The sequence below is a fragment of the Platichthys flesus genome, chromosome 8, assembly GCF_949316205.1.
Source record: "Platichthys flesus chromosome 8, fPlaFle2.1, whole genome shotgun sequence".
NCBI lineage: Eukaryota > Metazoa > Chordata > Actinopteri > Pleuronectiformes > Pleuronectidae > Platichthys > Platichthys flesus.
This window is the reverse complement of record NC_084952.1, coordinates 16975501-17001478: the sequence shown is the minus strand read 5'-3', so window position 1 is coordinate 17001478 and position 25978 is coordinate 16975501. Positions and strand designations below refer to the sequence as shown.

At 41.4% G+C, this 25978-nt stretch overlaps 3 protein-coding genes across 3 annotated transcripts; 2 read left to right on the top strand and 1 right to left on the bottom strand.

The window, feature by feature from the left end:
* Positions 1 to 268: 268 nt before the first annotated feature.
* On the top strand, positions 269 to 14943 carry clint1a (clathrin interactor 1a). The gene is made up of 12 exons (XM_062393357.1): positions 269 to 460; positions 3948 to 4052; positions 4917 to 5013; positions 6414 to 6522; positions 7337 to 7501; positions 7631 to 7814; positions 8240 to 8453; positions 8543 to 8645; positions 9216 to 9281; positions 9767 to 10059; positions 10932 to 11142; positions 12284 to 14943. Exons 1-12 carry the CDS (start codon positions 420 to 422, stop codon positions 12559 to 12561), a joined length of 1866 nt encoding a protein of 621 aa, XP_062249341.1. The 5' UTR covers positions 269 to 419; the 3' UTR covers positions 12562 to 14943.
* A 2113-nt stretch (positions 14944 to 17056) lies between these two features.
* Positions 17057 to 20411, bottom strand: lsm11 (LSM11, U7 small nuclear RNA associated). The gene is made up of 4 exons (XM_062394482.1): positions 19927 to 20411; positions 18662 to 18801; positions 18467 to 18550; positions 17057 to 17994 (listed from the first exon to the last, which is right to left on the bottom strand). Exons 1-4 carry the CDS (start codon positions 20369 to 20371, stop codon positions 17692 to 17694), a joined length of 972 nt encoding a protein of 323 aa, XP_062250466.1. The 5' UTR covers positions 20372 to 20411; the 3' UTR covers positions 17057 to 17691.
* Positions 20412 to 20787: 376 nt separating this feature from the next.
* Positions 20788 to 25885, top strand: thg1l (tRNA-histidine guanylyltransferase 1-like). The gene is made up of 7 exons (XM_062394471.1): positions 20788 to 21171; positions 21836 to 22036; positions 22126 to 22302; positions 22394 to 22563; positions 22683 to 22771; positions 23617 to 23724; positions 24277 to 25885. Exons 2-7 carry the CDS (start codon positions 21846 to 21848, stop codon positions 24433 to 24435), a joined length of 894 nt encoding a protein of 297 aa, XP_062250455.1. The 5' UTR covers positions 20788 to 21171; positions 21836 to 21845; the 3' UTR covers positions 24436 to 25885.
* The last annotated feature ends 93 nt before the right edge of the window (positions 25886 to 25978 follow it).

The window sequence follows — 25978 nt, the reverse complement described above, 5'->3', positions numbered from 1 at the left end:
AACTAGTTACAAGCTAAACCAAAATTTAAATTAACTGTATCTTTGCCGAGACACAAATAACAGCAATGGAACTTATTTTTCTAACATTTCTTGCATGTTTCTCCCTTGTTGTTCTCCCTCAGTCGTTGTACAAAGTGACCTTATGTATAAAATGCTTAAGTACTTGGAGTAATAATACTTTTTCCTTGACACTACGAAGAAACTACAACTCCAGTGCTGCCTGACGCAGGTGTGATGACGCACATTTCCCGTAGTAACCTTTCCGGTCTATCCGCTGGTGCGTTTGCGCCTCCTGCCTGGAGAGAGCGAGAGGTGGAGAAGAGTTCACTTTACTGGAGTTTAAGGTCTGGTGTCGGTGTCCGTCTGGAGTAAAGCGGTTGTTTGTGGCCAGGCACGAAGCCCCTGTACACGGAACCAAGATGCTGAACATGTGGAAGGTCAGGGAGATGGTGGACAAAGCGTGAGTATCCCCGAGCGAAGTTCACTTCGCCCCGTGTTGTTTGTGCGAGTACTCTACCTGTTTGAAAGAGACACGTACCCAAAACTTTGACGTCACGTCACTCCAACAAGTTAGCTAGCATGAATGCTACTAAGCTGACTTTGACAAATACTGATTAGGATAGTGATAAGTACCAGTTTATTTGTTACGCTTACTTTACTCGGTCGTTTGGCTGGGGTAATATGTCATTTGTTCGATCACCGAGCGCGTTGTTTGTGCGTTTTCTCCGACAGTGCAAGCTAACTCCCTTAGCTAACAAGCTAATTATGTAGCCCGCTGGCTACATAGCTTTAGCCGACCAGGCTAGCCAGCTAAGCTAGTTTGACAGCTCCTGGACCGAGTCGCCAGGGAGTGAAAACGTTTCTACATTAAAGCACTCTCCGTCTAACCTGCCTCCACACCGTCTGGTTTTATTCATCCAGAGAATACAAATGTGTTGCTCTGCCAGGACACTTGTAGCTAAGTTTCACCCAGAGTTACAACAGCTGTACTGTAAGTTGTGTTGTTTAACACCACATGGCTGGTTTACTGTTTATCAACTTTTCAATACTTTCATCATGTTAATCCTATGTCATGGCTGCTTGTCAAGTGGAAGCAACCAGGTCTCAGTCTGATAAAGTAAAATAGGACCGCAGATGTTATTCCATAATGACACACCAGGACAAAAAAAACAAACAACCTCTCTTATAGACGTATTTGAACAACAAACACAATCAGATATATCAGAGCACTGGTAAACTGTCACTGCATTGGGACTGTCTATCATTAACCAGTGAGGGCTGGGCACTAAAAGAATATCAATGAATATAACAATAGCCAAAGTCCAATATATACTGATGTATTCCTCATGCATTGTGTGAGCAAAGTGAGGAGGTATAACACAAAATATATATACCTCAGATGTGTAAAATGTTTTTCTGTTTATCAGAGTTTTAAACCACCACCTTCACGAAGGAGTTCAAATTTAAAGTAATTGATAATATGACATGAATCGTGATATTGTCTTTATATATTTTGGACCATATTACCTAGCCCTATGACCAGTGATCCTGGGTCTGTTTCTGCTTTTTGGTTCAAGAACTATCTTTTAATTAAGCTTTAAGTTTCTCAGTTAAACTTGTCATACACAGGTTTTGATTAATTGGTGATTAAGTCATTAATCATATCACATATACCTTGTGAGTCATTGGTACTTGTACACTTTTGAGTGTTTGCATAGTCTCTGAGGGCAGTGTCCGTTAAAGCCTGCATGAACGACTGCAGTAATATAGTACCTGAAATTATTTACCAGCCAGCACTGAACTTGTGCAACACCTCTGGGCCCGTGCGTCTATTGTTCTGCTCTACGCCCTGGTTAAATTTTAGCTGCTGACTTAACTTGAGCCTGATGTCCTGTACTGTAAAGCTGCGGTATGGCTTTTGTACAATTTCTCCTCCCTTCTAAGGTTCAACGGCTAATTATTCCATGCCAAACAATAGCGTGTTCTTAAGCTGGTCCAAGACTGCATTCCTGCTGATAAAACACTTGTCTCCCTGGAGTGTGACCTCCAGGGACACGGGAGACCCAGAGAGGGAGGGGGGCGCAGACCTAGAAAGATAAAGGAATGGTGTGAATTTCAGAGATTAAAGGGAAGGAAGTCTCCATGTTTGTTTTCCTCTGGGCTTCTTAGAAATTGGCCATGATGAAAGTGCATGGTGTTTTGAGACATTAAGAAAAGACCACTTAATTTGTGTTGACACATATGTCAACACAAATTGACTCACGTCTGTGAGTCATTTGTACTCACTTTTGTATGATTAAACCCAGGCTTTTGCCGAGGTGGGGTGATGCAAGTTAATGTTTTATCCTGTGTTAAATAGAAAAAATAGAATGTTTATTAATAATACATTTTTATTAGTAAGTGATTTTTAAGATGCCAAATGACACTCTACAAGTGAAGAATAAAATACACTCTGAAGGGAAATATTTTGTACTACTGTTGAAGTGCTGTATCTGTATGGAAATCTCTGTGATAGTGTGTCACTGTGAGAGCGTCTCACAGCTTCCGTTTTTATCTGGCTGATAACTACGATAGGCGCGACTACTGAGAAGAGTTAAACTATTTCATCACCACACCATATCCTCTGCTAAAGGCTTGTCAGTCACGCAAACACTGTGTAGTATTCCTTACATTGCCAGAGGTTATACACAGTTAGTAACAGAGCACACACAAAGTAATGAATATAAATGAAACCTGACTTAAAAAAAAATGCTGGTCCAGGTCTGAACTGAGTGTGATATGAAGAACACTCTCATCAGAAGAGACATGAAGTGACTCTAACCTTTGGTTCCACTTGCAAAATTTTACAAAACTAGAGTGTTGTTCGAGTGCTGGATATACCCTGCAGCCTGCTGTTGTAGTACAGCCCATTCTCCGTAACCACAAAGAGGGTGTACCTCTGTTAACGCTACCATCGAATCAATGCTGCTCCTCCAGGCCCTGTACATTTTATTGCTGATGTGGCAGTAGTCAAGGAAGGATGAGGAAATGCAGCTTTCACATATTTTTTTCCTTGCCTTATTTTGGCTAAAGATGTGGGCTCTAGATAAAACCCCAGTAGTCCTGTGAGACACAATTCATATTCAGGCTATTAAACAAAAAATAAAATGCTTCTTTGCCTCTTGCCAAGGTAAAAATGGCTTTATTCTTAAAGCAGTGTACTTGAGCTAAATGGATACACTGGTCTGTCCAACTCCTGACACTGTAAACAATGGGCTAGATAACCAGTTTATCAAGTCATTGGTATGATACATGACATATTTATACAATTTTCAGACTTAAATTGAGAATTTCCTCTGTAAATTCAAGTGAATTGTTTTAAACAGACCACAATGCATCTGAAATGACTGTACATCCTTTATATTTAAAAAATGTTCTCTACCTAGAAAATACTTTAGTTTTCTGCAAACTTTTCGTGGCAAATCTTGTTAAAGCTGGAAATAAGTACATCCTCACAAATGCTGTCACATTTGCAATTGCATACGTTAATCACATGGTGTACACATGGCGGCATATTCTTCTCTTTTTTTTCTTCCAAAAACCTTCATGAAATATGGAGGCTTAGTGTTTTAGGAAACCAGTTATTTGTCAAAGCTGAGATTATTAGATCATTGGTATTGAAAGGTTCTTCTCAATGGAGGTTTCCTTTTTTGTTTCTCAGAACCCACAGCGAGCACATCCCTGTTTCACCGAGAGCCATTTATGTTTATATATACTTAGTTTTTGAGGAGTATATTCAAAGCACACACCCACGCACACAAGTACTCTCTTTTGTCCTCTCACCCTCTAAATGGACATGGCTAGATGAGAGAACTTGTAATCTATTATCACGCATATTGCAGATCACACTGAAGAACACTTACTTTGAACCGAAATCTCAAATATCATGTTTTTATTCCACTGTACAGAACCAACGTGGTGATGAACTACTCAGAGTTAGAATCTAAAGTCAGAGAGGCCACCAATGACGACCCCTGGGGACCATCCGGACAGCTGATGACTGAAATATCAAGGTAAGGAAAGCACACAGTGTGTCGTACAACATGTCATGCTAAAAATAACCAAGGTCAATTGCAAATAAAATAAATCCGCCGAAAGGTTATATCAAAGCCCTTTACAACCGCAGCAACTTTTCCAGGAGAGCTCTGTAAGGAAACCTACAGTACGTCTAAACTATATGAGCCTATTTTAAGTGTTGGTTCATGTGCCCTGACCACAAAAGTCCCTGTTTTCAAGGTTGTGCTTTTTTGCTTGCCGGACACTACTGTGCCACTGGCATGGATAAAAATAAGCCTCACATGTTACAACATAAGCACTGGATTTATAATCAGTATTCAGGCTGAGATAGAACTTTTTATTGTTCTGTTCTTATTGGCAGTTAAACATTTATTATGCAGCCGACCAGAGAAGTTGACAGAAGCTAAACATAGATTACATACATATACCGTGGTAACATTGTCATTAGTCATTATTATGGTTACACAGTAAAACTAGGGAAGCAGATAAAATAATAAGAGGATCTTTTTAAAACATTTCCTGACCTTCAGGTGTTTTTCCAGACTGTCTTCTGCATGTCTCTTTTATTTTAATTCAGAGATTGTTGTTTCAGAACTGTAAATTAAAAATGCAATGACCAAAGTAACATATACATGGCTATCACCTTTAATCCTTTATTGGTCTAATGATTCTAGGCCTGTGTGGGAAACACAAACACAAATACGCTCAAGGAACCTGTATTTCCTGAAATGCATCCTTAGTTCAGTTCATGGGGCTCTGTAGTTATTGGGATTTTTTTTTCACAGGCTTTTAAATAAAAAGATAATTACAAGACTAAATACTGAAAAGACAACGTTTCCCTCTTTGTCTTGTTCGATCAGGTCCACTTTCATGTATGAGCAGTTTCCAGAGGTGATGAACATGCTGTGGACCCGCATGTTAAGAGATAGCAAGAAGAACTGGCGGAGAATCTACAAGGTGTGACTCACTACTGTTGTTTCCTGTTGTGCTGTTAAAACATCTGACAAAACACACATGCTTATTTATGATATGCGGAATTGGCCCTGGAGCATAGAAGAGTTTTGATTATGTTAAAAATATGGCACCAGACCCAAGTTGATCCAAGTTGGATTTGGTTTAAAACAAACCCAGATAAAACCTTTTTAAAACCAACTAAATATTATGTTAATGTTAACAAAAAATCATCTGTTACATACAGGCAAGTATAAGATATCAACAACAAACTTTTACGTTTGGCCCTTATTAAAAAAGAGTTTGATGTTCTGGTTTGGCGAATGGTGGAGTAGGTCTTACACCAGGAGAGCTCTGCTGAAATCCTGACTAAATCTGAATTAAATGTGCGTTCTTAACTTCAGTTAACTTTTGCAAAAACATCCTTGTATGTTATTTCACACCCATTAAAGTCCAATCCTTCCATCCTCGACGCCCTAACTCAATATGGGAAAAACTAAGGATATAAAATAAACTTTGAGAAAAGCTTAATGTTTCCTCTTAATCAAGCAGCCACCCTTGATGGGTGGCTGAAAATGCCACCCAGAAATTCCCCCCTGGGTGTGCGTTAGGGAACATTTTCCCTAACGCACACCCTTCATGCTTTAGTTGGCTTTACCCCTGAAACCCGCTACGTTAAAGGCAAAGGTGGTGTAGTCCTAGCATTCACCTCCCTGATTGCAAGACAGCTCATTATTCTCTCCTGGAAGGAACAAGCACCTCCAATCTTTCCCAGATAAAATTGAGAAACCATTCACTTTCTGAAACTTGAGAAAATTGGAAAGACACCCTTAAAGGCTCCTTTAGAAACTTAAAAAATATAAGGACCTTTCTATACCACTATTCTATTAAATTAAGACTAGAAAAGCAGTGTAAGGGTGAGGCACCCCCACCCCCTTTACAATTCTCCCTGTTTTTTTTTTGCTTTACTAATTAATTATTAATTATTTAATTTATTTATTTACTTTCCCTCTTTCTCGTCATTGATTTATTTGGAGTTTTGTACTGTTTGTTTTTGTACTAATACCACTCCATTTAGCCTTGATCAGTACCTTCGATGGGACAAATAGGGATGTTTGGGAGGGTGAATGACCAGGCGGGTACCCTAAACAATTTGTACTTATTTGATTATTTTAGCTGTTTCATACTTCCATGTTCTATCTTCCCTGCTGTAAACAGATTTACTGTGGATTTATAATTAAAAGAACAGTTTGACGACTTGTCAAACATGCTCTGAATAGAGGGGAAACAATCTCGACAATTAATATCATGCTCATAAACTCAGAGGCGAAATTGCAGTTTGAAAGAGTCAGACTGACACCAACATAACCAAGTAAGTTTTGCTTCAACTTCTGTCCTTTCCTCAGTCTCTGCTGCTGCTGGCCCATCTCATCAGGAATGGATCAGAGAGGGTTGTAACTAGTACCAGAGAACATCTGTATGACCTGAAATCATTACAAAGCTACCACTTTGTAGGTAAGGTATTATTCTGGTATTTTCTCACCTTCATGCCATCTCTTTCCTCATATGCTGACAGTGTTGTACATACACAAAATTGCAAAACAAAACTCTTTATACACTGTTGAGTTGTTTTGTGAATCTGTGAGTGAGAGCAATGGCCGGAGGCTGTATGTGTCTGTGTTGTGGAGATATCTCGTGACCACGTCAAGGAATTCCATTGTATTTGGTGCAACATTTGGTACAAACTCTGGGATGAACTGATTAGAAGTTGGTTGTCAAAGGTGTATGTGACCTCTCAAAAGAATTAAAACATTCCAACACCATTTAACACAAATGTCTAATAGGATAAAATGATGACGTTGCATATTCAAATGGTCAAAGGTCAGCTAGACTGTGATATAATGTTCTGGCTGTTATTCAACACTATAACTCAGGAACAGAAGAGGAGATTGTCACCTTATTTCATGCAGCTTAATTGGTTGGGGGAGGCTAACGATAACAAGGCGGTAATTCTAGTTTCAAATTGATTGGACGAGGCTTTCTACACCTCAGCATTGTACAAGGTTAATAACAATAGTTTCAGTGTGGGCCGTAATGAATGGATGAAGCTTTTAAGAACCTACTTATTCCACAAACTGTTAAACCACACACACACTTTCACTGCTTTCACTCTTCCCAACAACGTGTATGTAGAAAATGCTGTGAACAAACAAAAACATCCATCTTTCTTGTGCAGAGATGTTTATTACACATTTTAATTGCTCCAGTACATATTTAAGTTAAAACAAAAACATCATTTGAATTTCTGTGTCCACATCTCGGTCCCTAGATGAGAATGGGAAGGACCAGGGTGTGAACGTGCGTCAGAAGGTGAAGGAGCTGGTGGACTTTGTCCAGGACGATGAGAGGCTGAGGGAAGAACGGAAAAAAGCAAAGAAGAATAAAGACAAATACATCGGGGTATCCTCAGACAGTATGGGATACAGAGGTTACTGTAAGTCCTCAGTTGAGTGAGTAATATAAATTGATAATTGATGAAAACATCAGTGTTTTAATTCAGTCAAATTATCTTTTTCCCTTGCTCCCATCTCTTCTCCCTCCAACTTGAATTCCTTCTTTACAGCAGGAGACCGGTACGACTCGAGCGAGAACCAAGGAAAGTGGGATGACGACTGGGATAGGAGTAAAGGGCAGTTCCCCTTCAGCGAGAAGTTTGGAGAGATAAGCGACAAAATTGGCAGCACCATAGATGACACCATCAGCAGATTTAGAAAGAAGGAGAGAGACGACTCACCAGATCGATTTAGGTAAGCGATGTACGAGTTAGAATATGCTATTTGACTCAGTTTTCCTTGTAAACACAAGAGTTACAAGAGTTTCAATGCACTTTGTTACTAATTTCACACGTCTTAGAACTCTACTACAGGGATGAACACCAATCGTCTAAAATATATTTCTGTATTTGTTGCTTAAATGACGATGGTGGACATGTCAGTCCAAAATCTCTGCCTTGTGTCCAATGACTGGCGACTTTCTCATCCTTTTTGATTCATCATCTTTCATTTTTGTCTTTGCCATTGAAATAAATGGTCAAAAAAAGATTGATTGGGACATCCTGATCTATCCACAAGGGTTAAAATAATGATTGATTTTGTTGTTTGACCACTAGAGACATATTTATTATGTCCTCACATAACTGTTCTTCTTATCTGACCCTCTATTCTCTCTACAGTGACCACGAAGAGGAGCGGGGTCGCTCATCTCAAAACGGCCAGTCTGGAAAAGAGTTCAAAGATGAAGAGACTGTTACCACCAAGAGCGTACAGATAGTTCAAGCAACAGAGACAACAGCAACACGCAAAAGAGGGGGCCCTTCCAAGAAAGTAGACTTGGGGGCTGCAGCCCACTACACAGGAGACGGAAGCCCGAGCACCCCCACCAAACAGGTATCAAGAGCACACAAACAAGCATATAAGTAATATGTAGTTATGTTTGTGTTGTGTGCTGATCTTTTCCTAAATGTTCTGTATTTTAGCCCCAGCCAGCAGCAGCTGCAGCAGCTGCCCCTCAGCCTTCCAGTAGCAGCCTAGCTGACCTACTAATGGTTGACCCAACACCGAGCCAGCCCACTGCCACAGGTACAATGTCGTTAAATATCCTGATGTATTATTAAAAGGCACTTGTTGGTCTTACCAGGAGTTTGCCAAGTGGAATCATACGAGTTGCATTTCTGGTTTTAGCAGGAAAATTGCTCCAAAACATGTTCAGTGCAGCTTAGCACGAGAACTGGAACCTCAGGGAAACAGCAAGTATCTTCCCAAAAGGGAAAATATGTTCTACTCGTTTTATATTCTTAGCAAACATGATAGATACCAGTAAATCCAGGGAACTCCACAGCGACTACAGGACGAGACTCTTGTTTGCAGTGACAGGGCCCAGCTGCTGATCGAGCTTCAGAATTTGGGGACAGCAGGGGGAGGGAGTTGATGTATAGGAACTAAGTGCACCAGATGTTTTTGGAGCAGTCCCTGGTGAATGGTGAGGGTGGGAGCGCCGAAACAGATGTTTGGCCTCCTCCACCTATCTACTGCCACTGCCCCTCCCTTCCTCCTACATGTGTGACACTGAAGGAATGCTAAGTATGGCAGAATGACACCTGGAGCTTGCTTGTGTAAAATTGACGTGTTCACCTCTGTTTCTCAATGCAGACCTTTTCGGGGGATTTGCTGACTTCTCTTCACCTGCTGCTTCTGTATGCCTCCCCTCAGGATCTGGTAAGTTTTAAGTAAGGTTTTTTTTTTTGTTAGGAGTGCATGTGTGTGCTGTGCTGTTGCAGCCATACTGCTAGAATATTCACAGGGATGCTGGGAGGGAGCCCTGGCCATATGGAGCCTGCTACCTGCTCTGCATAACAAGAACAGACACACATCAACTCCTGTTATGGATGACAAGGAGACAGGGACAGAGGAAGAAGTTGGTGGGGGTGGAGGAAGCAGAGTGAGCCAGTGAGGGAGAAACACAACAGGGCGAGTTCAATGAAAATTGAAACTATGGCACTGGTGGTCACTGAGAATGGCCAGAACAAAGCTGAACTGGCCTCACTGAAGATACTGATGTTAATTCTTAATCAATGTGACAGCCACAGATTTGCTTGCGTGACTTTGATTTGCAGATTACAATTACACAGCTCACAGTACAAACAACTGTTTGATTATTACAAATTCAAACATTGACACAACAGTCTTTTATCTCGTTGCAGCAACACCAGCCTCTAACAGTAATGGAGATTTTGGAGAGTGGAATGCCTTCCCCGGCGGTCAGATGCCAGTATCCGGTCAGACTGCCGACACCAGCAAAAATGACCTCTTTGGCACCATTACAGCAGTTCCTGCCACTGTCATGGCACCCGTCCCAGTCTCAGCTCCCGCCTCAGCAGACCTGTTTGATTTGATGGGTCCAACTCAGAACCTCAACTCCTCCCAGAGCCTCAACTTTAGCATGAGCAGCACACAGAGCATGAGCAGCACAATCCTGCCCCAGTCTACATCACAGGTATGCATGATTAAACTCATACACACACTCCGGTTTTAATAATTCAAGGAATTATTTATCTTACCAACACACACAATTGGGAAATGGTGTGTGAGTGCGTGTGTATGTGATATTTAGCCAACTGTATTTCTACAACCACAGGGTTAATTTCTCATTTGAGTCAGTAATTTCCCTAGAATTTCACTATGAGGGCTTTTAGTAATTTTCTGGAGTGTAGAGCCAAACAGATGTGAGAAATCACAACCAACCTGTGACCCCAGCACAAAAGCTTTCATTTTCCACACATGTACTCATTGTTCTCACTGCTTGTTGACCACATCAGTCAGTCTGCTTGTGATAGAGACGTGCATAACTCGCGTGATTGAAAGATGGAGGACAAGCATGATGGTAGAGGGTTAACATGCAGCCTCACCAGATGCTCTCTTCCCCTAGAGACCACCCACTAACCACCCACTCCTCCTGTTACTGACACACAGAATGAGAAAAATGAGGTTTGAGTTACAAAAAAAAACAATAAAACCCCAACAAAAGCCTGCATATGTCAATGTTAAGAGGTTGTCGACCTACTTAAAACAAAAAACTCATTCTTTGATTCTCTGGGAAGACACACACATACCAATCCCTTTTACCCCTGTGACTTGGTATGGTATGTTTTTAATGAGTTCAGAACGACACTATTCTTACACTATCAGGTTTAAGTGGGTCAGGCTTAAGGTTTAAGGCCTTGAATTATGATAGAAACTATGTCTCTTCATCTTGATTTCAGTGTTGGAGTTTTTCTGTATCTAATCGCTGTATATTTCTATTTAGGTATGGATTACTTGTCTCAATCACACTGAATTTGTGCTTGTGTTCCTCTTTGTCTTCCTCAGCCCCTCCAGAACATGGGGGGTTCACTACATCTGCAGCCTCTCCAGCCCTTCCAGTCTGTGCAGCAGGGGATGGCCTCTCAAGGTGCTGGAGCCATAGCGTCCCTCCCCTCCACCTGGTCGGACCACTCTGTTAACATCAGCCTGGATTTCTTGGGTCCAGGAATTCATCCCTCCAAGCCAAACCAGCCCAGTCTGAACACTCTCCAACAAGGTGAGAAGAATAGTGACTCTTTTCATTGGTGCCTGTGCCGCACGGTAGCACGGTAGAACTTAGACCACGGCGTGCTGTGACTAACTCTCGTACATGCACGTCCAATAGAAATGAAAGGAGGGGAAAGGAAATCATCAATTTCTAGTCAAGTAGTCATGTCAGGTGTATTTTTACTCAGATTGTTGTAGTTAGGGAAAATGTTTAAACTAAAGAAAAACAGTCCGCCAACTTGTCAAAAAATTTTAAGGGAAAACCTATGTCCAAAAATAATGGCATGAAGGCATAAGCCGCTACATGTGTTTGTTTGTTTTATAGCTTCAAACCCATTGAAATAAAGGATATTTATAGTTTTCAAACCACTTTGAGAGCCTGGACCTGGATTCTTCATGCAATTATTTTTGGACGTAGGTTTTCCTCTAATTGTTGACATGTTGTCCCACCAGTAGCGCTCCTGCCACCTCTGTCACTCCGCCAACTTGGCTCTGAACCCAGTAGCCAGCACAGCACAGATTGCTCTCGATCTGAAGGGGCGTCATGCCTTGTCTACACTATTGCAGATAAGGGTTTTTTTAAACGGATATTTCCCCCTCCGTTTTACAAAATATCTCTGTCTGAGAAGAACACACAAACAACTTAAGAAGCTCAAAGAAGCAACCCAGGCCTGTAGATGACGATAAAGTCTACAGTACATCAATGATCCATCAAATACACTGTGGTCCAACTAATACTGGGTGAGGCAGATGCCTGTAAATGCAGATAATGAATTGCAGTAACTGCTAACTTGAGCTGTAAATTTGTAAATAGACCTAACCGTGCTAACCAACATAGAGAAATTAGTGCTCATTACACAGTGGGCATGTGTGAAGTAAACTGTGCCTTCATAGTTTCCTAAATGCTAAGTTGCAGACGTACACACGGATACACAGACAGCAGAGTTTTTGAAAATCTACATTTGTAAATCTGTTTTAGTGGCTTAAAACAAAGTTTGTGTGTGGATGAGAGACTGAAACGCAGATTAAAAAAAATTCTCGCTAAATATCTGCATAAGGGTGCACATGCTTTATCCATGCTTTTCCCACTTCATCAAAGCATTCTGTCTCTTTCTCTCTCTGATTCATTGATTTATTTCTGTTGTGTCCAGGTAACCAGGGCAACATACTCTCTCAAGGAGTTTCTAGCATGAGTCTTGGAACTACAGCAGTCAGACCGCCCGTAAATCCCATGATGCACCCTGGTGCTGGAATGGGCATGGGGATGGGCATGGGAATGGGAATGGCTATGACCCCCAACCAGAGTATGATGGCTATGGGCATGAACATGGGGATGCCACAGGGAGGTATGACGATGGGGATAAATCCTGCAATGGTCCAACAGCCCAAACATGATGCCTTTGCTGACTTCGGCAACTTTGGAAAGTGATGGAGCTGGAGAGCAAAGATTGTCAGGAGGAGCAGTGTGGGTTTCTTTCTTTCTTTCTGTCTCTCCCTCTCTGTCTCTCTATCTCCGTCCATTGGTGAAGGATTGTTATGAGCTGCAAACAAAGAGTACTTGAATAATGTCAACTATTTTAACACCCTGCAATCTCCTTCTTTTGAAAGTTTTGCCGCATAGTGATGAAGGTCTAAGTGTGTGTGTGCACTTGCGTGTGTGTGTGTGCACCTGTGTGAGGGTTGTTTCAACCAATGATGGACCAGGTCTGGGCTGGTGGTCAAACACACACACACTGATAGTGTGCCTTGAGTTAGTGATGAATTGGCCAGAAGAAGAAGGTGTGTGCCAGCGTGAGAATGTCAGAGGTATTTGCTTTATAACCTCAATCAAATGAAATCACCGGAATAGCAAAAAAAACTTTAAAAAAACTATATCCATAGCTGAATAATTTTTTTACTTCACTGTATTGTGACTTTGGATAACATGATCCTCCATTTTAACTTTCTAATGTAGTACAATTTCAGATTTACAAGTTACCTCTTTTTTGTCCTCGTTCTTCCTTTGACCTGTAAATATAAGTCCGGAGCCCTTAAAAATAAGTTATGAAGTTCCTAATCGAAGAAGCAGTGACAATGTGAAGGGTTGTATCCTAAAGACCAAACGTGATCTGACTTAAGACCTATAAGAAAGCACATTGACACCTTCTGTTTGTACATAAGTGTCCACACACTCCGGATGTGGCTGTTATATTCCTCTGTCGGCAGCGCTGCAGTAACGTCATGAGTGTTTGGAGTGAATGCTGTTGATTCATATGTAGGAGTTTGTCCTCGAACAGCCCTTAGTTTTGTGGCCTTTCATTTTGATATACTTAAATATATATCTATATATTTTATCTAAGAGAAATATTATAATCAGTTTGCATCCAAATGAGATAATCAGTAGTTAGAAAGAGCCTCATACAGTGGGTTGTTGGTTCATTATTACAGCACAGAGTGCCTGAGAGACCTTTGCCTTTTTCTCTTCAGTTCCCCTCTTTGGAGGAGACAATGCGAGTGTTCAGTGTTGAGGACGGCGACCAGAACCGAGATTCTGTACGATGTACAAACATGTGTTTGTACTTGCACCTCAAGCCAAGTTTGCTGTCTGTAGATTAGTTTTTTTTTTTCCATATCTTTATTCAAGTGCATGTTCTATAAGTTGGAGAGCAGGACTTACTGATTTCCCATTCAGATATTGCAATCTGTTCACTCAAAACCCTGCGCTAGAAGCTGGAGTATCGGGACTCTGAGGTTAAGTGCACAGATTGAGCCCAAGCAGAGCAAATGTGAGCACGAGCAGGGGCTATTTGAGTGAAGTGCATGGTTTTGAGTGAAAGCATTACATAATCTGAATGTGAGATCAACAAGTCTAGCTTTCAAACTGAAAAACCACACTATAAAGATAGTAGAAAACATCTGTACAGATATCAGATGAAGCTGTGTGAGCGTTTCATTTGTTCTGTCCCATGCGCATCTGAGTTGCTCGGGCCAGTGATTACTTCAGTTGTCGAGGGAAGTGGCACTTCCAGTGTTGATGCAGACAGAGAGATGGCTCCACACATCTCTCTGTCGTCTATTTAAATGTTCCAACGGTGCATCTTGGATAATGCTGCCTCCTCACTTTCCATCGTTATTAATATTACACATTAAACACAGCAATCTTGAAAACAATGTCCTTAGTCCAAGTCTATGTGTGTTGCAACTCATCAGGTACGGAGAACTGTGAAAGGAGAGAGAGTGAGTTGCAGTAGGTTAATTGTGGTTGTATGAGGATGTGTTGTGTAACAGACAATGAAGCAACTTGTTCAGCTGTACAGCAGCTACGTGATCTGTGAGATTCAAGTGCCTGCCGACAGTTGCCTCCTGACCCTTGTAATGAGCGATTGATAATAAGTAATTCTCGTCTGCCTGACATATTTGGTATGTCAACGATGAGCTGAATAATTCACCAGCCAGAGGAGCAGGCGGTGGAGTCTGTTGCCCCAGGAGAATAGAAGTTGTGCTTCCCTACTCTCCAAGGGCTCGATAAGCTGAGCACACTAACACAGAGTAGCCTTGCATTGGAGTCTGAAGCATTAAAATGACCAAAATCTGTTTGTTGTTTTATTCAACTATTTCAGTAGATTGTTTTATGCTTTTTTTTTTTTTTTTTTACATTAAATTGTTTTGATCTTGTCTAAAATGGGATTGTTACTGAGACAATAGTATATGCAAATGTACAAAAAAGATTGAAAATCGTTTTAGAGAAAATACATTTTGCATCATTCCCATTTTGATTTGATTTACACATCGAGATTCTTTATCTACAACATTAAACAGTTGATTGAAATTCGTTAATGGTGTGTGTTATTTGTTGTGCTGTGTCATTAGCCTCATTCAAAAGAGCTTCAAGCAGCAAAAGTGAAGCCACTGCGCTCAACTTTGAAATGACGTTGCTGTAATAAAGACAGTCCATTGATTAATATGTGTAATTATAGATTATATTTTAATAAATCTGAGGGCCAGCAGAGCAACTGCAGGGAATGTTAACTCTTAAATAAACTTACTGAGTGCATGACAATACAAGTAACGGAGCGGATATGATCATACTAGAATGCAGGGCTGGACATCACGGCCAAAAATGATATCAACCCAATGTTCATATCAGTCGAAATGTGTCATTATTTCTGTTGAGTTGATAGACAGATTATTGCTCTGGATGGAAAGTCTGAGGTCAATCAGTTATACTTCCCTGCTGTGCGTGCACGGTGCATTATAACAATATATGTTTTGGACTTTTGCTATGCTCCTATTGCTGAAAATTATTTTGGCCTAATTATTTATATGGTTTTATCGCCCAGCCTCAGGAGAGAAAATACTTTGGTCAAGGCCCAATAGTCCCCTTATGAAACCACATTAAATTCACTAAATCCACATTTTGATATGGATCTGCATCGGATCTCACACAGTAATAAATATCAAATAAAAATTGTGTATCTGCCGCAAAGTGTAATGGGTTCTTTCTTGGCCCATGTCCCATCCTTCCAGCAGGTTTTGTGGAAATCTGTTCAATAGTTTCTGTGTCATCCTGCTGTCAATCAAACTAACAGACGGAGGGTCGCAGCAAACACTTGAACTGAAGAAGCATAACTGAAATTCAGAATAATCGAATTGTTACAGTGACTTGCAGTATCTGGATGCAACAAATACATCTCATCTCTCTGTTCCCTTTCCTAAGGAGGTTATATGTTCACCCTTGAAACAACTGAACAGATAACCACAACACTTGAAGAAACCACTTAATTCGAATTTTGGATCCAGAGCAGAGGGTGGTTCCAGAAATCTTTTTTAACCTTTTTTCTTTGTGAGATCAGAGATTTTTGCTTGACATTTTCACTGGTTTCTCAGAAAATCTGCCACATTCAGGGAACTGATATGAGTGTGTGCAATTTGGTGCAGCTTGACTGAAGCTGGGGACTGTTGGGCCTCGGTGGAGGTATGACCTCTACTGAGTGCCACTGTATTTCATGCAACTATTGTTTGTTTTTTTGAAGAACTTGATACTTTGCCCCTTTAATGCTTCAATGTTAATTCAGCTAATGAAGTTCATGATGATCTGCTCACTTCACTGGAAGTCAAGTAAAAGACGGTCGATTTAATTGTGGCTCCACTTCTCTGCCCTTCTCATGTTGTATGAAGGTTTGATATAACACACTGGTGCGACAAACACGACTACAACACAATGTACATTAAGCAATTGACCCCATTTCCCCTCTCTGGAGACGACTGGTAAATGGGCTACACTAATAATACTCTTAATACATTATACGGACCAACAACAGTTCAGCCACTAATAAGAGTTTGTCCTATTTATTGTATAAAATATATGAAATTGTCAATTAAGCACTCCGAAGTAAAATGAATACAAATTAAAAAGAGGTATAACTCAAAAACTCTACGAACACAGGAGCATTTTCACAACACACAATTGTTCTGGGCCACTCGTCAACCCCCCCCCCCCCCCCTTCCAAAACAATCCCTGCCATTTAAAAAAAGGGGGGGAAAAAGAGCAACATCTTTACAACTTCCATGAGATGCAGTAAATTGTGCTTTTATGGGTAATGTGCCCATTAAAGAGTAAAAGCAATCTGAGACGTCAGGACAAATGACAGCTTTTGAGTGCCATCTGCAATCTCTAGCTTCACAAACTCAATTATTCATAATGCATTTATGAAGTCCGCTGAGACTGCGCTGTCATCCCTATTCAAACTAACGGGGAAAAGCAACATAAAGGGACAGGCTCTTTGAGACAATGGCCCGGAACATTCTACTACCGTGTTTATGCTGCCACCTGCTGGGTAAGAACCATGACACCGACCCAGTTATGAATGCTGAGGCAGAGGAGATGTCGGATGTGTTTTTAGCCGGTGACAGACAAAAGAAGACACAATAAGAAGTGACTATAATTAGAAGTGAGAAGCTTTTATTTCCCAAAATCAAGATGTCTTCCCCAGTAGGCAGAGGAAAACCTCCATATCAATATGATATAACAGTAATATGGATTCTTCTGAATCTAATTAAATCATAGACAAGTCTCCGGCAATTATCGTCATGGTGTGAAGTGAAACTCGGGCCCTGTACACACCAGGTAACAACATGTGTTTTTTGTGATCCAATCACAAGTGGACAGCTCTAGATACACATGGGAACGCGCTCAGACCGGATAGCGAGCTGATCACACCAGACCACATTGGGAGGTGGTCTCGGCCACACATGACCACATTCTTGTCACAGTGTGAATGCAGATCAGTCCTGGGCCGCTTACTCAGCTGATGTCCTCTGACCCCCTACAGTTTCACTTTCTTCAAATAAAACAAACTTGTCTCTCATTCTTTCGATAGCTTGTGCCGACACACACATACAGTGACATCGGACACATCTGTAAACTTATCTAACATAAATAACGTACGTTTTAATTTGCATGTAGAACAGGGAAGTGACAGGAGACACATACATACTCTCAGGACGGATGTTAATACCAGGTGTGTACGGGGCCTCAAATTCACAAAGTTGATCGAATGTCAAGTCCAGGAGAGAGAAGTCAGAGTGGCTGTGGGTTCACCAGGACAACGCTCTCCCCCCGGATGAAGAGCTGGTTGATGTGGCGTGTGTGGACTTTGCCGTACTTCTGGTAGCCGGTCTTCTGACAGGCTCCGGGGCCCGGGGCCTTCAGTGAGGCTTTGTCTGTATCCTGTTGGGGTTGAACGTTGGACTCTGTCCTGCCGCTGGCACGAGAAGCTTTACGATTCACAGGCTGACGCTCGCCAGCTTGTCTCTGGGTTTTGTGTTTCTCTGGTGGATCGTCACCTCCTGAGCTTTCCTGAAGTTTCAGCTTCTCAAAGAGCTGCACAAAGATTTAAGACGTGTTAATAAACGGATACAACCGTTTCTAATGATATCAAATGATTTGATGTCTTTATTTTTCACATGTTTTTATCACTGTTACTGTCAGGGTGCTTCATTCCTGTGCTGGATTCAACAATCACCCGTTTACACATGAGGAAGTAATGCATGTATCTCATCAAGATTTACAGGTTATAATTGAACCCAGTGATGTCAGCCTCACTGTTTATTGTTCCCTCACATAAAACCATTTCAGAGCTGTTGTAAAGAACATGCAGATCAAATTCAACAATGGGAAATGTAGGGTGGTTTTATTGATAAGCACAGGAAACACTGTCTCACTGTCAGTGGAGCCCTTTTAAAGAAAGGAGGGAGTAATGGAAGAAAAAGGAGCAGCCATTGTACCATGGAGAGGATTCTAAATTAAACTAGTACTGAATGGGAAATAAGAGACAATGAAAACCGACACATACCCGTGTAATGGTGAGGGCTTTCTCATGGTGGAATGCCTCTCCCAGCAGAGGCTCCCTGTAAGTCTCATCCACGTCTACCATTGCCTGAAAAACCAAACAACGGGTGAAGACAATATGAACCCATCACATTCACAAGTACATTGTCGATCATTTCAGGTTCAGCAGAAGCAGCCGTCACTCAACTTGTACACTCACCATGTTCCAGAACTTGTCAAAGGCCACGACGAAGCCCGAGCACACGCCCCTCAGTCCCTTAAAGGTCCTGATGTGAACTTTGACCCTCACCCGCTCCTCGACGCAGCGGTACAGCTCACCCAAAGGACCGCCTTTCCACACTGGAGACACACAGGGCACACAGGTCACACCGCTGTTTCTACCACTGATAAATCATGGAAGGAATTCATCGTGTAAACGTAAAAGAGGAGGACAGGAATAAAAGGCTTAGCACACATGTTTTAGATTCTGGATGTGTAAAGTCCAGCTGTATTTTCAGGACAGTCTACAAACCCGTGAATTGAAGTAAAGAGGGAGAGGAACAAGGAATGCAGTATATGGCAGGTTATGTTCGGGGCTGATGAGTATAATAATTATGTCAATCAATCGCGGCCACTGTATTTCAAATGAATATAGCATTCATGGGAAATCTTTGACCGACATGTTAAACACCTGTCAGTGTTTCACCTCGACTCAGACTGATGTTTAGGGAACACCAATCCACTACATCTGTAATACCGGACATCTGCTGATGAATCAAGTACTTTTTTATGACTTTTCTAACAAATTGTTTTGTGAGAAGTTGTGTTTTTGGGGTGATACTATGACACTATGAGCTAGAAGAACAAGGGCAGGGCAAATTGTAGTCAGCAAATAACTTCATACGTTTCTAATGTTATGTCTTCATGTTCATATTTTTAGAGCAGGAAACTGTCCTGAAGAAATAAATAACATAATATGATGACAGTGCAAATTGTATGTGGGCTGTCCAAGTGTGATCAAGTTATCAGACAAACCAAAATAATTGTAACGATGCTACTTATAAGCTTCCATGCAAAACTATTATTTGAAAATAAAAGTTTATAGTTATTGTACTTGTATAATACAGGGGCAGGACTGGGCCCAGGGGTAATGTGAAGAACCCCTGTTCTGTCAGTTGTCTTTTCTTTAAATAATCCACCTAAAAGTAACTTACTTACTTTACACACTGAGCTTGAAAGGGGGTCAATTTTTAAAATAGAATCAGTGCTGTTGCTCAAAGCTACAGAGGAAACAGTAAACAGGGAATGGCTTCAACCAGGACGTTTAGAAGTAACCGCTTTGTGTGAACAGCTTGTGTAGACATCTTGTGTCTTGGATCAGAGATACACGTCTTTGTTTGGACCTGTGACACATCGACGTGTCCTCTGCTGAAACCCATCCACACAACGTGGTGAAGGAGCCGTGATGCTGTGGACTGAACCTACGGGGCATCCTCGTCAGGACGTTCTTCTGCGGCTTGTTCCTCTTCCTGCTCCGCGGGGCGCTGCCGCTGCTCTCCCCCTCCGGCACCGGGTTGTTCACCATCAGCTTCTTCAGCCTGTCGATGCGCTCCGGGTCCGCCACCCCCTTCAGCGCCTTCAGCCGCTTCTTCTCCACGTTCTCCGGCTTGGCTCGGCCGCGGCCGCCCTTCAGGAAGCTCTCGTACGCCGCCACGTTGTTGAAACACTTGACGTTAGGGAAAGGAAGTGACACAGTGGGAGAGTAGAGAGCGAGCAGCGGGTCAAACCTCTCCGAGCACACGTCGACTTTATCGGCGTCATCGTCCCCGGTTCTCCTGTCCTCCTCCGGTCCATGCCCCGGTGCTGCTGCGGCGGTACGGGAGCAGCTTCCCGGTGTTTTCAGTGCTCTGTCTCTTTCCCTCTCCTCCATGTTTGAAACACCAACAGAGGAGCACAGCACACGCTGAAGCGAGGGATCATGGGAAGGTTGAGGTCGTGGGTTTAGCTGAGGTATCACTCTGTACCTGCTTCCAGGGGCGATACAAGTCATAATCTTATAATAACAACAGAGTCCACCAGTCAAATAGTAAATTAAATCTCAGTTGTGTTATTAGTTGTGTGTTTTCTCTGTGGATCAACAGAAAATATAAAAACAACGCAGAAATAAACACAACAATATCCCCCATGATAGAGTTTCGCTTCAAACTACAAATTCCTGAAGTGGCCATTCTGTGCTCTTACTCGTAGACGATCTTTGGTTGTACGCTTGCCTCTCCACAACAAGGTGGCGCTGAAACACAGAAAATGTTTGACAGCTAACTTTACAAATGTGTATTTGTTTTTTAACCAATGAACCAACGCAACAGCACAACAAGACATTGACACGTGGTAGTAGTTGTGTTTTTAAAGAGAGAGTAGGTAAGAGGGGAAACAATCTGCTGTTTGTTTTACGTTAGTTGGTTTTAATATCCGGAACCTTTGTTCGATTCGTTTGTTGTGCCGCTACGACACAGTTCGCTGCCGGACTGTACACAATATGTGTGCTGTGATGTGACATCTTTGTTGGACTATTTTCATATCACCACCTTTGTTAACCCACTTAATCCAAAGTTGTTTGTGTAGCTGGGTAAATAGTCAAATATTAGCGCATGAAGCTAACTGGTTTCCTAGACGCAGCTAACTGTGTGTTTACTGAAGGTGAAGAGGACCGACACCACATGACACCCCAGTGTGAGTACTAACTTTGATTCTACCAGGATGTTCAATGTGTGTTGTTGTCCAATTAAAGCAGTGTCATTTTAATGTATCACTACCACTGTTTTACGACTGAGGTTTGATGTTGATGCTGATAACTGCAGCTTCACTGACACTGACGTTGAAACCGCTGATCATCTTCCACTGTTTGTGTACTGCTACATTTGGGGAGTATTTGCAGGACTGGCTGTCAACGAAAAACCTAGTGTCTGCTCAAGAGAGAGCATTTTATTTGGTATTGACATAACAATATAACACTGAGAGAGACCTGGTCCTGGCTAAATCCATCATCAACATATCCAAATAGAGGAAAAAAGACCCTCTGACTTTCTTTTTTATCAAAAATGACCTGGACGACAATCAGCTTATCAAATAATAGAAAGGGGAACATGATAAATCTCACAACTGAAAGTATTTGATGACTAATCAATGACGTCTACAGCATTCCGGATAACTCATTTTCATTTTATTTTATTATTAATCTATTTACTTATTAACTTTTCCCTACAATTTTATGTATTTTCTGTTATTCATATCTGATTATATATTAAGTTTAAGCAATCCAATATGCCTTGTATGTAAGAAGATTTGTAATGTTATGATCTCCACACCATGTTGTTGGTAAATGTTTCTTTTTCAGGCACATCCTCATGGTGATTGGAATTGCCTGCAGTTTTCTTGGATGTCCAAGGATCGGCGTTGTCAAACACTCAGCCCATCTTTTCACCTCCAGCAAGATGGCAAAGAGCAAATTCGAGTATGTCCGCAACTTTGAGACGGATGACACCTGTCTCCGGAACTGCTACATAGTGGTGAGACTGGATGGTCGAAACTTCCACAGGTGAGTTTCCTTTTCAAGGTGCACATGTATCATATCTGTGGACCGACTGATGTTGACACCATGCTGTTACTTCTTATATTCTGTGGCAGGTTTGCTGCGCAGCACAACTTCACAAAGCCCAATGATAACCGAGCCTTGGGCTTGATGAGCAGGAGTGCACACTCTGTGATGGAGGAACTAGAGGATATCACCATAGCTTACGGTCAAAGTGATGAGTTCAGCTTCGTTTTTAAGAGGACCTCCAACTGGTTTAAGAGGAGAGCCAGGTAGCAGAAGTGTTATGTCACTCTCATGCACTCTGTTCGCATATTGTTGAAATTTGTCTGACTTCATTTCTCCTGCTCTGTCTTCTCGCAGTAAGCTCATGACCCACATTTCCTCCCAGTTCTCCTCCTCGTATGTGTTTTACTGGAAGGAATTTTTCGAGGATCAGCCCCTGCTGTATCCCCCAAGCTTTGACGGACGTGTGGTCCTGTATCCTACCAACCATAACCTCAGAGACTACCTCAGCTGGAGGCAAGCCGACTGTGAGTACCACAGCTCCTGAGCCTATTTGCAAATCACACATTTGACAAATAGATGAAATAGTTCATGAAGCGAATTAGGCTGTGTTAGACTGTACTTATGTGTGTTGTGTGTTTTTCAGGTCACATAAATAATTTGTACAACACCGCGTTTTGGACATTAGTACAGAGGGGAGGGCTCAACACAGTTCAGGCAGAGGATCGTTTGAAGGTGAGAGGTCTGTGTAGATTTACACAAATGAATGTGTGTTTATTTAGTAATAACAACGTTATTAGGAAACTATAGTTGGATAAATTAAGACATGAGCCTGATAACAACATAAATACAAGCAATAAATGGTATTCACTTAGTAATCACATTCCAATTAATGTTTCATTTGTGCTGTTACCGATTCTTTTTTTGGTTTCGACTAATAGAAAAATCTGCTGATGTAAACTGTTTCAAGTTAAATTTTTACAACACAGTTCAACTGCCTCTATGAATCATTATGTTTGAGAGTAAAAGTACTTAAATAAATTCAAGTATTTTTCATACAAGGATTTCTACTGCCAAGAAGAGAATGCATTTCATTGTTTGCTTCTTTTTACTCTCAGCTGAGATGAAAAGTTACTCTTTGAACCACCCCAACTCAGTTAGTGGCTTCTGTAGAATTTCATCAGGTCTAACATTGTCTATGTCAGCTGCCATGGACTGACACAGCTGTTCACTGGAAGTCCCTCCGTTCCCCAGTGTCCACTTTTAGGGGAACTCAAATGATGTGTTGACAGCTGACGAGTTGTGGAAATGTTGGTTCTGGATACGCTGGTCACCATGAGTCATTCACAGCAAACCTTTTGTTATTCCTGGTTCCCTTATCCTGTCAAAAATATGTCTTTGGAAGAACAAATGCACAAATCAAAGAAGGCAAATATGAGATCTTTACAGATCCCAGCATCAATGGAATTCATTATTCAAATTACAAATCAATAAATGCACAGTGATTCATTTCTCTTCTGAAATTTGTATATACCCTTTTCTAATATTTGCACATGTCTGTGTGTTTCCCCCCCTTTTAGGGAACATTAGCTGCAGATAAAAATGAGATCCTGTTTTCAGAGTTTGACATCAACTACAACAATGAATCCGCCGTCCACAGGAAAGGCACCACTCTCATCTGGGAAAAGGTTTGCTATTTAAAAGAGTTTGAGTCTGCAGCACAATTATTACAGAGAAATTTACTTGGAATATTACTGCTGTAGATAGACATCTTTGGTTTTTGATTCTACTAAGGTTGGTGCCGTCATACATGTTCCTGACACGTGTTTTGTGGCGGAACATGCAGGAAGTGTGATACATGTCCCTGTCATAACTTTTGCTCCTTTTAAACAAAATCCTCATATAACTCCACCGACACTTACCAGCATCTGTGAAGGTCACATAGTCGTGCATTATATATCTGTACCAAAATTAACACAGAAGAAGTCATTTTTGTTACATCATGGAAGTATGCGTTGGCCATTGCAGAGTTTGGTCTCATGCTGGACTCACACAAATGCGTTGCTTTGATGCTTGTTGCAGGCAAGACTGACATAACAATAACAATCACAGCTTCATGCAAGGGACACACAACATAGCTGGCCTTCAAGGGCTAAATGGCAAATCTTCTTAAATGTCAATCTATTCCTTTTTTTTACTTAAAAAAAAAAAATAATATTCTTATTCCTTATTCTTTGCAGCGAGAAGAAACTGTCATAAAACGCATGAAGCCCCCAGGAGCAGAGGAGAAGGACGTGCCTGTGACCAGCATCAAGAGGAAGGTGCAGGCCTACCACTGCGACATTATAGGAGACCAGTTCTGGGAGGAGCACCCAGACGTCCTGGAAAACGACAGCTAACCGCTCCTCTCCTGCTGCAGGAGAACTACTCTGAGCTCATCTCGGCCAGAATGGTTGAAGTGGACCAATGTGATGTTACCCATGAGGCTAAAAGAACGCTTTTTGAACTTGAAAGCTTTGATGACAAACTTAGTACAGTTGCTGTTAAAAGTAAATATAACTTCTGTCAAAATCCTCATGTAAAAAAATACTTTCTGCCTAAATTGCATCGTGTCTCTGGTGTTCAAAGGGAAACAGATGATTTCAAAATCTTTCGAAGAGGGTACTGAGGACATGTCCAGCACATCACATCTGCCTCTCTCAGGCCTGGTCTAGTGTATCCTCTAAGGTCACTTTCTAAAAATATATCCTTATTTGATCTCATGAATGGCATTTAGAAGACTACCATAACTTGCTCTGGAATGTTTATATGATTCCTTTTGGCCCACTGTTTCTTCTACCGAGGGTTTTTTCCTCCCTGTGGGCGTTTTGAGTTTCGGCACTCCCTGTTTAGTTCCCGATGTTTGGATTTGAATGATTCAGGAAGCCCATCTGGAAATTTTTCAATATAACTTCAACTTTATGGTAATCAGGAGCAAATCTGAGGTAGAAATAAACGGAGCAAACCAGAAACCTGTGCCATGGCAGAAACAAGTGGCCTTGTCTTACAGCCAGGACGCCATTTAGAGATGTGAATGGATTCATAAGCCTGCACTCTCATCTGCGCTAAGAATACCTCACACACCCTGCGTACACTCTATCCCTCTGACATGTGCTTGGTGGCATATTTATCGTGGCACTCACTCAGTATGAATGGCTACCAGAGACTAGAAGTGGTACTGTATTTTGTTACTGTAGTAGGCTCAGTTACTGGCAGGTACTAGAGCTGTATTTTTGGTTCTCTGACCTTGTTAGAATCATGATGCTAATGTACTTTATGTAACTCATGTTTTATCATTTGGAATCAAAGTCATTCATAGAGTTCTGTCTGTTTTAAGAAGAAGGGTTTGTTATACTCTCTGCTCATTTAAATATACAAAACACAATAACAAGTGGATCTTTTCCTGATGACATAAACCAGATTTGTGCTCAGATCCATTCTCTTGGTTCAACTCAACACTTTCAGTGATTCAACATGCAGCTTTATATAATAGAAGAAATACAAGAAACCTGAGCGTGTGGCAGGTTGTGCAGTTATTTAAAGACAGCATGTGTTTACATGAAGGGCCCTGTCTATAAGGCTTCTGAGCTACTGCCTTGAAAGCATAGAAGAAATAATTCACATGACTTCACAAATAAACCCACTTTATTGGCTGCTTAAAAACATTATCTGTCACTTCTGATTGGTTGTGCAGCTGTATATATAAATGCAAGCACATCATATTGTTCAGATTGATTTTACGAGCAACTGAGTCATAAAAATGGTCATGTAAAAATGTTTTCTAAATAAAGAGTAGCTAATTAAGGCTCTTTGTTTGGCTTATGAATCCATCACATAGCTTCTATTGAAGTAAGCATTGCTTGCCTGGGCCCTACTAGCCCTTCGCGTCACGCTGGTGTCCAG